This window comes from Anastrepha ludens, chromosome 6 (assembly GCF_028408465.1).
Source record: "Anastrepha ludens isolate Willacy chromosome 6, idAnaLude1.1, whole genome shotgun sequence".
NCBI lineage: Eukaryota > Metazoa > Arthropoda > Insecta > Diptera > Tephritidae > Anastrepha > Anastrepha ludens.
Genome location: NC_071502.1, coordinates 40,440,188 through 40,458,870, shown reverse-complemented (window position 1 = coordinate 40,458,870; position 18,683 = coordinate 40,440,188). Strand labels below are relative to the sequence as shown.

Genomic DNA, 18,683 nt, shown 5'->3' with positions numbered 1-18,683 from the left:
TCTTCTGAGGTAATTTTATTCCATTCTTCGAGAATGACCCTCTTCAAGTCGGGTTCGGAACCAATTTACGTCCTTTGATTCCAAATATGCAAAATTTGCTCTCATCAGAAAATATCACCTTTTCCCAAAACTCTGTTGGCTTATTAATGTGCTCATTGGCAAAAGCAATTCGCTCCTGCCTATTTCGAGCAACTCGACTATGATATCCGTTTTTTTGAGGATTTTGCATACAGTATCACTACAAATAAACTTATTAAACCTATCTTGAACATCTTTTGCTATTTGGGAAGATTTAAGTCGGGGATTTTTCTGAACTTCTTTAATACTGAGCCTCTTTTCTCGGTCACTCAGCTTAGAAGGGCGTCTAGAACGATGCTTAGCAACGGTAGAACCTCTTGAATTGTAATTAGAAACTACTCTTTTAATAGAAGAGTGAGTTTTTCTTACGGTATGCCCGATTTCACGCAATGTTTTGCCTTCTTTCCAAAGCTTAACGATTATGTCCCTTTCACCGAAACTCGTTACTTTCCTTTTACCAGCCATTTATTTAAACTTCGAACTTGTGGAACAATTACACAGGCCTGCGAAATTTAACTTTTTTCAGTTTCTAGAATGGCTGTACTTGTTTCTTGTAGTTTTTTATGCGCTGAAAACGAATCTGACCTTCAAAATGCTCCATCACGTCAGGATTTTTGGTAAATGAAGCCTAAAAGGTCAAAAAATGGCCATTTTAGCCATTTTTGATAATTTTTTTTGGGATAGAAATTTTTTTTTTCAATTTTCGACGAAAAGGTCGCATAGTACAACTCTTTAGCTTTAAAAATTATTGTACGATTTTTTAAAAAAAAGTTATGACATTTTGAAATTAACAGTTTCAGTTACGCCAATAGACGTTATACCCAATTTATAGTTTATGTATTCGACGGCAAAAACACACTAAGCCTAGCGACTACAAAAACAAAATACATTCGTAGACGCCATCGCAGCGGCTATGATTCTTTTAGACGCGCTGAGCAATTTAGAATATTATATGGTACGAAAACGAAAAAAAGGTATAGCTCTCTCTCTCTCCTTTTCCTTTAGGTTATATCTTTTTTCTCTCTCGCGTAACGAAATGCTCAAAACGTTGCATGACCTTGAAATTTTACTCTCCATTCTCGCTCGACCATCGACGCCTATGAAGTTTCACTTCAAAATATAGTTAAAAAATTCTTTAGTTAATCTGCGAATCCTGTAAGGTGTTAAGGATGATAGAATTAAAACATATACTCATTTTTTTTGTAGTTTTTTGTAGAAAGCATTTTGTAGCATTTCGAAAATACTCTCTGCAGATTTCAAATAAATTAAATGTTTAATTTCGGGGATATCTAATTATTTATTAAAAAAAAATTTTGTTGGAAGCTTTTACTTTTTCAAAACCGAAATTATGGGTTTTTATCCAAGAAAAAAAAATCTTCGATTCATGTATTTTAAGCCGTATTACTTCATATTTTTTGAGTCTTTATTTTATGCCTCAAGACGGACTTAGTTTTAGATTTACAAAAAAAAACTTATAATTTAATGCTAGATTTACTATAAATTTAAAATTTTTCTTCGTTTGATAGAGTTTAGATGAACCAGTACAAAGCTATTGTTCCAATCCCAATTCACTACTTCTGAATGGAAGTCCAACAAGGATGGCAATGACTTTGTAGAAATTTATTATTATTATTTTTTTGTTGAGTATATTCAAGTTAAAACATTAAATAATAACCCTATATTATGAACTTTTTAAGATACATTCAATTGCTGTCAAAAAACTTATCAGAACTACTATACGCCTCCGACTACCTCTAACCCCTTAGCATGTAAGATATTCTACATGTAAATTAAGGCTGTATTAAACAACGGAATAAACTAACAGAAAAGCAATGTTTTTGTAAATGCCAAAGAAAGCCAACCTGGCGTCGTGAAATTTCGATCAACAGCTTCGACATGCTATTCACAGTTGACGAGGTGTTAACTGCTCTGTTCTGTTATGTACTCATATTGAGAGTACAGGTGATGTTACTGCTCTGATCTGTTATGTTATTCGTATTTAGAGTAGATTATTCGTATTTAGGCGATGTTAACTGCTCTGCTCTGTTATGTTACTCTACTCTGTGCCAGCGCGGCATGTTATTTCAAGTTTATATGATGTTAATTTTCCTGCTCAGGTTCCAGTTGTAATCTCACGTCCGTCTATAAAAATATATTTGTACATTGTTTACTTTGTAGGTTAACTATTCATAAACGATATTTTATGGATTTCTGTATATCACCTTGAAAATAACACAATCAGTAGAGCCAATCGTATTCTTTTTTACTTAACTTTTCTTGTTCAGGAATTCTTTATTGGCAAAAGTTTTAAGAAATGTTTATTCTCTTTTATGTTGATGGTAATTTATATAAAAATCAACGAAACGTCGACGTATGTTGTCAAGGGCGTGAAGAAGCTGGGGCGTTAAGATTTGAAAATATAATTTTGATAATTTTTTAATTTGAAAATTATAAGTAAGACAACTCGCCATGGTAACTAACAAATTCCATTATGTCGGGTCATTTGCACTTAACTCTAGAGAGTTCGTGCTATGAGCATTTTTCCGTCCACGAGAAGTTGATTAAAATGGCAGCTTATTTCCATAAGTTCCGCCAAAGCATTACTTTTGCTTAAAATCTCAAAAGTTCAAAATATTTAACTTTTTTCGTTTAATTGTTTAATTCTTTCTTTGTATAATAAGTTATGATTAGGATAACTAACTTTTTATTGTAAAACAAAAATTGTTTGAAATGTTCACCACGCTATCCGTCACGTATCACGCAAAGGCGCGACCACTGTAGACTTGAGAACTGTTTTAATGTATTTTTTTTTAAGCTTTTATGTTTACTAAATTTTCTGTGTCATTTTATTTATGTAGTGAAATTGTTTTACATTAAAAATTATAACTTGAGATGACTACATAGCTGAATGTTTATGAAACTGAAAGAAATAAAAAGTGTACAAAAAATGTGGCTAAAGAAATTTTTATTGCAAGAAAAAAAAATTACAGATGAAAAATCTGTTCTAATAGTATCTACATATATACATATGCATGTTCTATACATACATATAATGAAATAATATTTCATAAATAATTTTTTGCATACCTTAACATCTACAAGTTCATGTTTAACTTTACGCATTAACTACAACTACAATTGAACGCATCACTTTATGTACATAAATTTAGTTAATCTCTAAGAAGCTTTAACGAAATATCGCTCAAATACAATTATACAGCAGTTTTCAGATCGTTGCATGTGAACAAGCACCGCTTCGACGACATTCACCCACACCTACATGACCAATTCCAAAGTACGCCTCCTTTCACCCATAACCTTTCGCGCTATCACTGCACTCATTCTTCCAATGGCGTGCCTGGTGATATGAGTATACATATATGTACATATATATGCTATGTGTGCGCATGCATACGTACATTTATTTTCTTCCTATTTCGTTTGCTGTTAACTTAACTACTCGTACGTATCATCTACACATACGAGTATATACCATATGAAAGTATGTATGAGTGTGAACTCTAATGTCCTATGTAACTACTCGGGTATTGCTGTTTTTGTCTACGCTGCAGTTACTCCGCCTTAGCACCGCTCCGATTTCTACTTATATTATATCCATTTGTTTTTCTTCGATATCGACGAGCGGAGTCTGCGACCCCACATAAGGTTGTATCATACAATTGTCCCTTGTAAATGTTGCGGTGATTGCATTTGTCCGGATTGTTGTGAATCCTGTTGTGGCACTTGTAGCGGTGAATTTGTGTTACTCGATGTGGGTGATGCACCAAGGTCGGCTGTATTGATGGCGAGCGATGAACCACCACCAAGAGTGGAGCCACCCAGTGCCGAGGGATTGATGCCACCGCCGGGGCCACCGGCAACTATGCAGGGTACACCTAGTATTGGTGTAGGCTCTTCGGGTGGCGTGACCTTATTAGCGAAAATAAAGATTGATTTTTGTTATACATATAAATTTGTGTGAAATGATAGGAAAAAGCTTTTGACCAAAGCAAACACGGAAACTCACCTCCAATCCTATACTGCCATTGAGTGCAATTTTTATGGGATTCGTATGATTTGTTGCCTGCATCAGCGTTGTAAAGTGGCTGATGCCTATCTCCTCCAACGAAGATTTACGACGGCCATGACTTACACCAACATTGGGTAAGCCCTGACGCAATGAGGAAGAACGCCGCAGCAATATGTCATTGTCAATCTGCAAGTGAAAGTAAGCGGAACGAAACCGATTCAAAAACGGGAAATGTACCAATGTTCGAAAACAACAACGGAAAGTGGGGTGTCATTTTTGAGTGATTACTAAAAATTAAAAAAAAAAAGATTAAATAAAATTTAAAACAATGTAACGACATTGATTGCTGGTAAAATTTTTAGGTTAGTTTTGCCAAATGCTTACGCAAATCATCAAATAATATGAAATTAACACTGAAAAATTTTCAAAATATTTGTGTGATTATATTAATATGGTTCGCAAATACGATATGCTAAAATTTCGGATGCAGATACAAATGCGGTGATTCGACTCCACTGATTTTTGCTTTCCATCAACAGCTAGCAGTAGGTACTCGCACATCGGTGTACGGCGCAGCAGTGGTGTTAGTGATACAAATGTAGATCGCAATCGGTGATCGGTGAGCGGTGATCGGTGAACGGTGGTTGCAGTTGGTGGTGATGATGGTGGTTGGTGGTTGGTGGTGCCTTACGTACTGAACACTTGCTTACGATTAGAGTGAGTTTGGTGATAGAAATGGTGTTGATAGTGTAACATCTGCAGTGAGATTCTGAATTACCCTACCAGCGCTAAAGCTAAACGCTAAAAAGCCGGCTAAAGGCCAACAAATTTTATTGACTTCCACAATCAGGAAGTAGATTACAATTATCCGAGTGTTCTCGACGCGATGTATCCGAAATTAATTAACACAAACACGTCATGCTTTCGAGATTTTCTAGGTTAAAAGTGCAAAAGCTACAATACCATTTTGGCTTCTTTGGGGGTTATTTGATATTAAACGGCACTTTGTTTTGGATCAAAGTGTAACTCTTGCGCTTTTTAACTCACTTTAGGACATCTTGATTCGTCCCTGGATATTCTCTGTTGGCTTTACAATGCTTACTTACTAATTTACGTACTGTGACTTTGAGTTTTATTGTAGAACACTTTATATGAATTTGGGGCTATTCTGTATTGAGATTTGGACTCAGTACATTAAAGACCCTCGAGATCAGTTTACGATTAACGATTTTTAATGGCCGGAATTGGTTGGTATTGATTTGGACAACGTTTATTTTCAATAATACGGAGCTATGTGCCACGAAAGTAACGAAACCATTGATCTTTTACGGGAAAAGTTTCGGGACCTTGTAATCTCTCGAAGAGGTGGCCACAATTGGCCACCAAGATGTTGTGATTTAACACCTTGTGATTTTTTTCTTTGGGGCCACGTGAAGGAGAAGGTCTACGCCAACAGTCCAGGGTCGATTCAAGACCTCAAAGATGGAATTCGTGAGGCTTTCTTTGCAAATCCGTTATGGAAAATTTCATGGCAAGGATATTGTCCTGTAAGCGTGGTCGTGGTGGTCATTTGCCTGATGTTATTTTCCACTATTATGGGCATAATTTCCTCTTCACAATGAAATAAACATCCGATGATTTATCTTAAAAAATAGAATTTTTCTTCGAATATCAAAAAAGCCCCTTTGTTTGGAAAACCCTATATTAAGTATGAGTATATTGTAGAAGTTGCGGCCGCCGTAGCCAAATGGGTTGGTGCGTGACTACCATTCGGAACTTACAGAGAGAAAGTAGGTTCGAATCTCGGTGAAACCCCAAAATTAATAAAAACATTTTTCTAATAGCGGTCGCCCCTCGGCAGGCAATGGCAAGCCTCTAAGTTTATTTCTGTTATGAAAACCCTCCTCATGAAAAACCTCCTCCTGCCGTTCGGAGTCGGCTTGAAACTGTAGATCCCTCCATTTGTGGAACAACATCAAGACGCACACCACAAATAGGAGGAGGAGCTCGGCCGAACACCCAAAGAAGGTGTACGCGCCAATTATATATTGGGTTGGTGAAAAAGTAATGTTGTATTTTGTCAATTGAGTGCAACATTTAAACATATCTTGCGTTGTACTTATTGCATCGGGTCACACTAAACGGCGATTTGAAGACGACAATCTGTACTACTACAAGTGTCTTTTTGACAGTGTTGTGATCGTACGTTTCAGTCTTAAGTTATAGCGCGTCAAAGGTGGAGCCCAGCAATCAAGAAATTCGTCATAGGTATTTTACGTTTTTACTACCTTAGAGGTGAAAGTGCCACGAAGGCGGCGGCAAAAATTTGTAAAGTTTGTGGGCCTGATAATGTAACGATTCGCACAGCACAGCGTTGGTTCGATCGATTTCGTTCTGGTGTAGTAGATGTCGAAGATGTACCCCGTACTGGTAGGCCAATCGTCGTAGAGACTGATAAAATGGTTGAAATTATACAAAGAGACCGGCATGTGAGCATTCGCTCGATTAGTCAGGAACTAGGTGTAGACCACAAAACCGTTTGGAACCATTTGCAGAAGATTGGATTCCAAAAAAAGCAGAATGTTTGGGTGCCACATGTGTTGACGCAAAAAAATCTCTTGGGCCGAATCAACGCTTGCGATTCTCTGCTAAAACGGAACGAACTTGACCCATTTTTGAAGCAGATGGTGACTGGCGATGAAAAGTGGATCACGTACGACAACACCAAGCGAAAAAGATCGTGGTCGAAAAGCGGCGAGCCGGCCCAAACCATCGCTAAGCCCGGATTGACCACTAGGGAGGTTTTGCTTAAATTGCAGAAAGTTGGTTTTCCTTCGCATAAAGAGCTGCTTTCAACTGTATCACAATATTAGCCTCTAACAAAGACACCTCATTGAATTTGCCTTAACGAAGTTACTTCGGCTCCCCAAGCCTATTTGGGGATCCAGAGCGTGCCGTGTAGCATTACGTAAGTGTTGCATAGCATCAGAGTGCTATTCCAGCTGAGTTATGAGTCACTGTTTAGGCCGCTTTCAATAAAAAAAATATTCGAAACTAGTTTTAAAAAGTAGTACGGAATCAAATAATTATCTTTTTATAAATAAGTTTTCATATACTCGTATGGAATAAGCTCTCTGACTTAAATGCATTTTTAATCGTTGACTATTTAGCGATGACGAGGTTCAGAGTCTCAGTGCTGGTGATATGCTGATTAGTAGGTTGTTTAGTATCACATAAAGAAGTATTTGAGACAATCACACATGTAACTGAAGTTTTATACACAAAACAAAAGTATACGTTTTAAAAAAGCGTCTTTGAGTTAGTAGAAAAATAGCGAAATCTATTTATTTTCTAAGGCTATGCTAAATGAAGTGAATAATTTTTAAGACAGCTGCTGAGTTTTTGCAAGTATCGCCGGCCAAAAAATTTAGCACCTCATCATTTTGGCATGTACTGACTTTTTTTTATTTTTATTTTGTATAATGCTCGTTAGTTTTGTATGAAAATGCAGCTCATTGGCTAACAGAAACCTATAAATATCTAAATTTCACACTTTATACAGAAATTAGAAAAATTGGACAAATTTTCACATACTTTCAAACTGTTTAGCCAGAATTTAAAAAAAAAAATCAAAATTGGGTATGCAGTTTAATTGTTTATTAAATTTTAGTATAATAAAGTGCTAGTTTGAGGTTGCAGAAAATACCGTCGATTCTTTGTAATTTTTTTTCTTGACGATGTTGCGCAAATTCTCCATATAACAAAACCACGACTTTTTTTAAACAGAGAAAATACGTAAATATAATATAGTGAAGGGGTAAATGATCAAAAATGAAAAAAAAACAAATTTTGTGACCTCAAACTTGTACTTTTTCATAAAAAAAATTAAATTAAATTAAAAATTTAAAACTGTATGGCCTGTAAAAGTGCATATCCAAATTTTAATTTCTAATTCTGATTAAAAATTTTGATGAAAACATGTAATAGGTCTATTTATAAGTTCGTGCGGTTTTACAACAGATGGCGTAACTTGATTATTATTCCATCGATCCACATTTCCAAACATTCATTGGAGAGCTACTGTCGTAAGGCACAAACGTCAGTATAAGTTTTTTATTTGAAGCGTAAACAACAATATTTTTACCACACTTGAAAATGTCGAATTTCGTGCCAAATAATGTGTTTTTGCGGGGAATTCTTCTTCATTATTTTAATATGAAGAAAAAAGCAGCCGAAAGTCATCGTATCTTGGTGGAAGTTTATGGTGAGCATGCTCTATCTGAGCGAACGTGCCAGAAGTGGTTTGCACGCTTTAAAAGTGGTGATTTTGGCTTGGAAGACGAAGAACGCGAGGGTGCGCCGCCAAAGTTCATGGATACCGAATTGGAGGAATTGCTCGATCAAGATCCGGCTCAAACGCAAGAAGAGGTTGCAAAAACTTTGGGAGTTGATCAATCAACCATTTCTAAACGTTTAAAAGCCATGGGAATGATCCGAAAGGTAGGCCATTGGGTGCCGTATGAATTGAAGCCAAGAGACGTTGAACGCCGTTTTATGGCATGCGAACAACTGCTTCAACGGCACAAAAGAAAGGGTTTTTTGCATCGAATTGTGACTGGCGATGAAAAGTGGGTCCATTACGACAATCCAAAACGTCGGGCAACGTATGGATACCCTGGCCATGCTTCAACATCGACGTCGGCGCAGAATATTCATGGCCTGAAGGTTATGCTGTGTATCTGGTGGGACCAGCTGGGTGTTGTGTATTATGAGCTACTGAAACCGAATGAAACGATTACGGGGGATGTCTACCGACGACAATTGATGCGTTTGAGCCGAGCACTGCGAGAAAAACGGCCGCAATACGCCGATAGACACGACAAAGTTATTTTGCAACATGACAATGCTCGGCCACATGTTGCACAAGTGGTCAAAACATACTTAGAAACGCTCAAATGGGATGTCCTACCCCACCCGCCGTATAGTCCAGACCTTGCGCCATCCGATTACTATCTCTTCCGATCGATGCAACATGGCCTGGCTGACCAGCACTTCCGTAATTACGATGAAGTCAAAAAATGGATCGATTCGTGGATTGCGGCAAAACCGACCGAATTTTTCACAAAGGGAATCCGTGAATTGCCAGAAAGATGGGAAAAAGTAGTAGTAAGCGATGGACAATATTTTGAATATTAAATTTGTAACCATTTTACGTCAATAAAGTTTCAAATTTCGAAAAAAAACCGCACGAACTTATTCATAGTCCTATTAGAATTTTTTTTAAATCTTGCACTCGTATTGATATCGTATTTGTTATAATATAGAATGAATTATATTTCGATAAAAAAAGTCATTTAAATTAAAAAATAATTTAATAAATATTGCAAGTTGGTCAAAATGATGAAGTGCTTTTTTCGCGCGCTTATATGGTTCGAGCATTAAAATATAGTAAACTCTTTTCCTCATTTAGAAAGCAGTTTCTTTCGAGCAAAAAAGCGAGACAGTAACAAAAATATTGAAGTCGTACAATTTTAGTACTAAATCTTTAATTATTTTTAATACACCAGTAATAATTTCAATGAATTTCAAAATAATTTCTTAACTAAACCAGAAATGCGGAGCGAAAATTTAATTTAAAAACTATTATGAATTGATATTTAGTTTTACGTAAAGGTTATTTAGGAGTACTAAAAATGTAGGTTGTTATTAGTAATTCATCTACTTTCCCCTATTTTTATTGCTATTGAGATGGAAATTAAATAATTTCTATTTTGACACAAAATTTCCAAATTTACAATTTTATATATTTACTCTTTTCAACATTCTACGTTATTTCTTTGTTAGGAGAAAATAGAAAAAAAGTATTTTGCGAAACAAGTGAAAGGAACAAAAAATCAAATAAGGGTTAAACTTTTTGGACTCGAGACTCAAAACGATTTCTGCTCTAAACACAGGAGCTCAGCAGCCAGCAGATCCTGGAGTCTGTATAACAAATGAATACTTCTAAATAAGACCGCTTTCGGACTGTGGGACCTCTGAGTCAGAGGTGGTCTTGAAGCGTTGATATTGAATCTACAGTTTCATGTTGCTTGCTAACAGCAGATGTTTTTCTTTATAAAAAATCTGATGTCAGAAATATACTGAGAGACTTGTTAGTGCTTGCTGAGAAGCAGCCTTAGTTAGAAACTACTTTTTCGACTGCATTTCCTATTTCATGTCCACATTTGGTTTTGAAACCTATATGGAAATACACATTTAGCTATATGGCAACCCTATTTAGATTCTTTTAACAAACACTTTTTATATTTCTTGAATTTGAACCTATGCAAGTGCAAAAGTTAAACTCTTGCTTCTGGGATTTAAATTTTCGATAGAGCGAGTTTAGCTTCTCTAGTGATTTTTGGTGATATGTGAGTTTTGTTCGGGAGTACCCCTATTCAAGTTTTCTGAAGAATAATTTCCCACCACATATTAATCCTCTAACAACTTTCTAATGCTCTTGAAGTTAGGGCTAAAACAATGCTTTTAATTGGGAGCTAATGGGTCAAAATATTTTACTAAAATATTTCCCGGGAAGCTTTGTTGAACTCATATATATATTTGAACTACTTTTTTGAAAACTACTTAGGCGTGAAATTGAAAACTTTAGTACGCCGTAAAGAAAAAAATCGAATTTTTGCTAAACCATCGTTGTTAATTGTCCGCACACTTTTTTGAATTCAAAATTGTTTTGATTAAAAAAATCTATTTTTAAAAACTATTGGCAATTCAGTTTGAATTTTTCTTCGATTCAAAAATTCCGTTTATTTTTTTTTTTAAATAGTTACATATCGCAATGCCAATTCTGTGCCCTTTTTCGAAATAAAAACTATTTTGTTGGATTTTTTTTTTAAACTATAATTTTTTTTTTTTAAATAGTTGCATATTGCAATGAAATGTCTATTCTATGCACATTTTTGGGAAGTAAAAATTATTTGGATTTAAAAACTAGTTTGACTTTTCTCGAATTAAAATTAATTTTTCACTAACTCATTGATTGAGCCTTCTACTTTAGAAAATTAGGTGGCAACCCATTAAAGATATTTAAATAAAATTGTATTATTATTTTCTCAGAAAACGCACCAGTTTAGTTTTATTACTCGTACTATTATTAACAAGAGAAAATATAAAGGCCCAACGAGAGGATATTTTACAGATTTCCCCTGGCTATTTACGCAAGTTTGTGATGGCGCCCATTTCAGTGGGCACTGCAAATCAAATATTTTAAAATTCAAAGCTGGAAAATTACAGTTTGGTTTTTTTATTAAAAAAAAAAATCAGTTTACTATATACCGATTCAACCGTTTCAGCCGTTTAGAACGGATGGCGCTCTTCGACAAAAATATTCTACTCACAGCATTTTAATTAACCGAATTGTAATCTCGAGCCCAATTAATTTTCTAAAGGTTAGATACAAAGAGGAAATAAAACAAATGGTGTGAAAACATGAAAGTGTTATTGCTGTACATTGGGTGAGATAGATAGAAGTGCAAAGTGAAGTGAAAACAATAATTCAAGAATAAAACAAAACGCTACGCAATATACGAGTACGAGTAAATATGTATGTAAATCAGATACAAATGAAAAGTGTTAACGGCAATGGATAAATGGATAAATAGTAGCCAACCCGCAATGAATTGCTCCGGCCGCGCTGCGAGCCAACAACCGTCGGACTGTCGGGTAGAGAAAGAGAATTGGATTTAATTTGTTGTATGGGCGGCGAGCAGCGTGGCGAACCATACCCGGCCAACGTCTGAACGCTTTGCATTTGCATCGGATTAAGACCGGCTATGCCGGAACCACGACGCGAGCCAGCGCCAGTATTCGCATTCACATTTGGACCGCAAGCTGCACCCAAATTGATATTCGAACAGAAGGATATGTTTGATTTGCGGCGCGAATTGTGACGTTCGAACGTTTTTTGCGCTGAAAATGGTGATGGGCGCACCAAGTAGCTGCAAAGAGCAAAGCAAAATGAATAGAGAAGAAATGTATAGAAAATCACAGGAAAGTAATAAATAAAATTAAAACTTTAAAATGCATCAATCATCATTATTCACGCATCCACCTACATGACATCACCCTCTTCCAATTTGAGATCACAGCTCGGATTGATTATCACATATGAGAGATGATTTCGCTTCTCGCTCACGTCATCGTAGTCATTTGTTGGCAAATTCAATGAGTCCATGCGGCTGCGCACCAGATTCGCTATTTCGGCGCGTTCGATTTGCTGTGCATGATTGTTGCGCGCCTCATCGGCCAAATTGATCGAATACTGAAAAAACATAGAAGACTGCTTTACGATTAGTCTACTTAGTTCGGTACGGACAAATACTAGCACTACGTTTGGCTTAGTTTGTACACATTTGTATAGGCACACACACAGTTTATTGCAAAAGAAGTATAATCACTACAAAGAGCATCTATTGCATCGCATTGTGAGGAGTGTTGTAAAACATTTCGATGAGGTGTTGTTTGTTGTTCTACGGAACATTGCAGAGCAGAAAACTTGATTCCAAATACTTTTTTTTCGTTATTTTCTAGGAAGCTGAACATTCGAGCAGTATAAATCGAGCAATATTTCTAATAAGTATTATTTTTTATGATACTTTTTTATGCATATAAACTGTATCGAGATAACTACTAAGTGTAGATCCTCAACATTTTCTGGATTCAAAGCAATGTGCTGTAACTCATTCAAGATTTCTTTTGTTGTATTCTAGTTATTTACAAGCACTAAGTATGCAACTAAGTATATTCACAATAGAATTCAATACGTACCTGTTAGGGGGGGTTAAAATATTTTCTTACTTAAAATAATTATTTATATATTCGGTAAATATTGCTCTTAATTTATAAATATTAGTATTAAGTTATGAAGTAGTTTATATTTTCAAAGGTCGTGCTGTGGGATGGTTTTTTTTGGAATTACATTGGCTGTTATTTTGCGCCCAAAAAAAAAGCAACACTCGGTATGACCAAATGGCCCAATGATTTGCAGACTCATGCACACAGACGTCAAGAAGAGGCCATGGAGAGGGGATAATTAATTTTCTATGCAGATGGTTCCAGGCGGCCGCCGTAGCCGAATGGGTTGGTGCGTGATTACCATTCGGAATTCACAGAGAGGTCGTTGGTTCGAATCTCGGTGAAAGCAAAATTAATAAAAACATTTTTCTAATAGCGGTCGCCCCTCGGCAGGCAATGGCAAACCTCCGAGTGTATTTCTGCCATGAAAAAAGCTCCTCATAAAAATATCTGCCGTTCGGAGTCGGCTTGAAACTGTAGGTCCCTCCATTTGTGGAACAACATCAAGACGCACACCACAAATAGGAGGAGGAGCTCGGCCAAACACCTAACAGAAGTGTACGCGCCAATTATTTATTTTTTTTTTATTTTAGATGGTTCCAAGCTGGACGATAGGGTTGGCTATGGAGTATTTGCGAAGGAATTAGGACTTGAACTATCCGCTCGACAACCAGACTATCGCAGCGTTTATCAGGCAGAAGTTCTAGCGAGAAGTGGCTACTTATGTAAATACGCATGCCGTGACAAAACTGCAATAAAGATATTCTCGGATAGCCAGCCGGCTATTAAATTAATGAATGCGGTTATATTAAGTTCAAAGGTTGTACAAGAAGGCTGGGCAGCCCTTGTGGAGAGATGAAGGCATATGTGCAGCAGCTAGAATACTGTGTGTGCAAATAAATAAGAAAAAGACAAATGAACTGCTTAACCGTTCAAGAGATGATTTCTCGTAGGTCGTGACTTGTATAACCGGTCATTGGCTATTTGGCAGGCTTTCTTTGAGATTGAAAGCTTTCTTCCATGAATATTGTAGAAGTTGTACATATGGGGAAGTGGAAAACAAGTTGAGCGCTTTTTTCCAATTCTCTAACCTAAGCTATAAGCAGGTTTTTTAAGTAGATATTTTTTCAATTCTCTTACGGAACTGCGTGGAAATTGAACCAATCCTGCACTTCATGAGAGCGACAAAATGGTTTCACGAAGAAAAATAAATGAGGCTCCCGTGTCGCACAGTGGTAACAACGGACCTGTAAGTTCTAAGTGAGTTGGTCGTACAGGCTATGCTGGTGACCTAATCTAAGTACTACATTCACTGCGCTACATAACTGTAGCACTAACAATTACTGGCTAGTTTTGAAAATTTGTATTTAATTTCAGTAATTTGTTTATGAAAATATATTTTAATTCTCATACAAAAACCATATAAATCATATTTGAGACTTTTCATCAAAATTTCACACGTTTTTAGTCCATTGAATTTTGATATAATAAAGTGTAAATTTGAAGTTGCGCAAAAATCGAATTCATTTTAAACATTTAGTTGTTTTTTTTTTTGCTGGCAGTCTTTCGAATTTTCTCCACCTAACGAACGCACGACATTTTCTTCAATTTTTATATGGAAGAAATCTCCCAACAGCAAAACAAAAACAAAAAATCAAAAATCAATGCGACTTTTGAGTTTATATTACCAAAATTCATATATCTGCAAACTAGAAATGGTTTTAAGGAATGTTCAAAACTTGTTTGTTTTATATGGAAGAAATTTTCCAACAGCAAAAAAAAAAAATTGTCAAAACTCAATGCGATTTTTGAGCCACTTGAAACTTGCACTTTATTATACCAGAGTTCAACAGGCTATACTCCTGCATACTAAATTTTTTTTGTTTTTAATCTGAAAAAAGGTGTGATTTTTTTATTAACATTTTTTTTACTTCTTTTGAGTTTGTCTGGATTTTGTTCTGGATCATGTTTATGTATCCACGGCGCTTTGTATAGTAAATATGTGCCAATAAAATAAAAAAAGTGAGGCCCTATATTTCATCTACAAACTATGGGAATATACATATATATAATAAAGAAAAAATCATTAATAATATAAATAATACTATTTCGCAGAGCATTTTTAAAAGGAAACCATCCATTGGCCAACCCTTTATATCACAAAAATATGCCATTCGTCTCTAAATACTACACCCTATTTTCAAAAGCAAAAAGGAAAAGTGTTGCATTTTTTTCTTTTAAAGAAAATCACCCGTTAGTCGACCCTTTATATCACGAATAATATACCTTTCGACCTTAAAGGCTACATACACCCTAGTTTCAAAAGCAAAAAAAAAAATAGTTTTTATTTATTTTCAAACCACCCATGGACCGCACTTTTATATCCCCAATAATATGCCATTCGACTTTAAAGGCTACAACCTAGTTTCAAAATAAATAAAAAATATTATTTTATTTGGAGATAATCTGATATCCAGTCACAATAAATTTAATGTTTAATAACACTGCGCTAGTTTAAAAACCCAACATTCGGCATAAATGGGTACGACGGTGATATTTAATTTTTAGATTGACTCAAATGATAAAAGTATTTGGCTTTGAAGTGTTTTTGTTATGAACTTTAGATCACATTATATGCTTTTATCATATGTTACACTCACATTATCATTTTATTGCATCTCACAATCTGACCTTCAAATTTCATCATATGATACCCTCACATGTCTCACATTATTGCATCTCACTTACATCTCACATCTCTCTTCAGTTTTCCTCATATGATCCACTCACACGATCACATAATTGTATCTCACCATACGATCTTATCATATGACTTCAACCTACAATCTCACCTTAAGATCTCATCATATGATACACTCATATGATCACATAATTGCATCTACGCAATTTGTATTCTGTGACAATTTCAAAGGCCAGAATCTTTCCTATTACAGCCAATCTAGAAAAATTAATATCAGCATCGTATTCAGCATAAATATATTTTTTTAGTATGTCGACCGAGTGTCGCAAGGCTCTGTTTTCAAGCGCAGTGTAAAATATAGGTCTAGCTAATTTAACTTTGGGAATGTAGATGAAAAAATTAGTACTCAAGTTTTAGATTTCACTGAAATATTTACTAGCTTATATTTAGACAGATAGAAAAATCCCTTTGGAGTAATTTTCTCGTTCCCACGACACTACGTTCTTCATACCGGAACGACCCGGATTTATATCCGGCCGAGGACTATCACATCAGCAGCATTCCCCGTATATGTATGAGGAATGTTTATGCTGCTACAACAACAGCAGAATAATTTTCTAGTGCTTTTGCGCACGTCTCAGACAATAACTCAGTCTTGTGTATAAATGTACATTACAATATCGATTAATTCTTTAGAAGAGTGGCACGTTTTTACGTGTATTTTGGAGAATTTTAAGCTACGAAAATTACTCACATATGAGAAGGAGGAATTGCTAAACTATAGATACATAAAATATTTCGGGGGAAAAACGCACCTATTCTTAAGTGCTGAGGCAAAGAAGATAGACTTTTAAAAATATCTCTCCCAAAATTAATAATTTAGTCGAACAACGGCTGCACTGCCCATCAACCAAGTACTAGATGCAAACGAGAATGGAAGAAACGCTTAGTTGTGGAGCAACGCCTAAAGCAGCTTAATCTGCTGAATTGGTTATAATTGATTTCATTGATGGGGCATGCAATTGAAGAGCAGCTCTTCGTTTATTATGCAAATGTAAGAAAAATTGTCCTATGACTAGTTAAACTCAAAAGACGATTTTGTTTTTTTGGCACAGTATTCATTAACTGCTTTAAGTGGAAAAAATGTGTATTTAGAAATTACTTTAAATAAAATATTTTCTATAACTTTTTAATAATAAATGTGTTTTTTGATCATGAAAAATTCCGATTTCACAGGTTTAAATATGATACTTGAGTCATAAGGTGGGTGTTTATGACGACAAACGCTTGAGCTGGGGGAACAATTGCCTACATCCATCTTTTTATTTCAAAGTTTTAAATAAGTACGCTAGGAAATCCAGTAAGAATTTTATAAATATGGTTTAAATTTAATAAATTGACTCTCTAAAATTATATATTGTTAGTTCAATTCCAGTCTTCAAATATGCATCTTAAAGGTTTGATAAGTCTAACCAATATTCAAAAATATAAACTAGAAGTGAATTTAAATGTAAAAATTTTTTGACAATATTTTTTGTTTTTCACATATGAAACATTTAAGCACATACAAGTACCTGCAAGCATACATTTAGGCGTTCAGCGGACGTGGCAAAATGTGCATTTACTAAACTTGTGAATTCTTTTTGTCTACATTTTACGTTTTTTTTTCGTCTACTTACTGATGAGCCTTTCCGTTCCGAACAGCCACCCAGACAGGTGGTCGATTTGTGTTGTGATGGATGGCTTTGATGATGATGACCAGATGCCGAAGGCGGTCGGTATGTAACGCCACGAAGGACCTCGCTGCTGCCCTTCGTCGAATCGGGTGTACCCGCTTCTTCGTCATACTGTACCGGCAACCACATAAATTTGGGCAATCGGTCGATTTGTCGATTAGTTGATAAGTAGTGGTGGCAAGTAGTTACACATGAGCGTGTGTTTTATTTTTGTTTTGGTAAATGTAGTTTTGTAGCAGTAATGCAAATGTTAGATACAAAATGTATTTTTAATTGAGTTTGAATTAAATTTTCATATAATTTTTGGTCTTGCTTTTGAAAAAAAGTGGATTTATTAAGTGAAAAAAAAGAAAAAAATAATGGAGTTCTGTGTTGAATATTACATACATATGCACACACACATACGTACAATATATACGACATGCATTATGGGTTAGTGGGGTATAAAATAAATTTTCTAGACGTTCAGTTTCGCATTTCATTAAAATGTATTACGAAAAAAAGTGATTAGTTATTGGAAACATTCAGTAAAAAGATAGAAAAAAAACATTTATATTTTTAATGAATTTTATGACATTCCCACAGAATGAGATTAGTTTAAACGCTCTCGTCATTCTACAGTAAGCTCAGGACACTGAAATATTATGAGGACACTGAAATATTATGACGACACCTGCAATCTTTCTACTCTCTATAAGATAGAATTTGGAGCAAAATATCAAAACCAAATGAGGGAGAAGTTCTAAGACATGTAACCGAAATTAGAAAATGAGAAGAACCAGGATAACTGGAACATTATAAAATAAGGAAGGAAGAATGGATGAATTGACTAAAATCGAGTTGATTAAAAAAAATTCATAAATGAGATTAAAGAGCGATTCCACTCGTACGTTATGCCCGTTTGCAAATATATTGAAGTTTGAATATAACTCGAAAAGTTTTGTAGGTCCCATTAGGAAACTTACAGAGATTACTAATCATAGTCTGAGATTTATTATTAAATAAATTTTGAATCCGGTTGTTTTTCAAAAGTGATAGAAAAATTTATCTTTCCAAAAATATTTGAAGCGAAAAATATAAATTTTTTCCCGGAATTTTTTAATAAAAAAAATTTCTTCTCCAAAAATTAAAAGAAAATAAATTTTTTCCCAAACATTTTTCTTTAAAAGGAAACTTTTCTTAAAAGAAAATATTATCCTTAAAAATTAATTAACAAAATTTTTCAAATGTTAAAAAGAACTCGAGATATTTCACTTTAAAGAGTTTATACAAAAATAAATCTCAAAAT

General features: G+C 35.0%; 1 protein-coding gene across 1 annotated transcript in view; it reads right to left on the bottom strand.

The window, feature by feature from the left end:
• Nucleotides 1-3,034: 3,034 nt before the first annotated feature.
• The window catches only part of LOC128867027 (potassium channel subfamily T member 2), a 174,563-nt gene continuing 158,914 nt past the window's right edge, over nucleotides 3,035-18,683 (bottom strand). The window contains exons 22-27 of the mRNA XM_054108119.1: nucleotides 17,339-17,506; nucleotides 12,220-12,425; nucleotides 11,890-12,102; nucleotides 11,775-11,820; nucleotides 4,106-4,294; nucleotides 3,035-4,008 (exon numbers count right to left, since the gene is read on the bottom strand). Of these exons, the coding sequence (XP_053964094.1) occupies nucleotides 3,751-4,008; nucleotides 4,106-4,294; nucleotides 11,775-11,820; nucleotides 11,890-12,102; nucleotides 12,220-12,425; nucleotides 17,339-17,506 (1,080 nt within the window). The 3' untranslated portion in view covers nucleotides 3,035-3,750. The remainder of the gene's footprint in view (nucleotides 4,009-4,105; nucleotides 4,295-11,774; nucleotides 11,821-11,889; nucleotides 12,103-12,219; nucleotides 12,426-17,338; nucleotides 17,507-18,683) is intronic.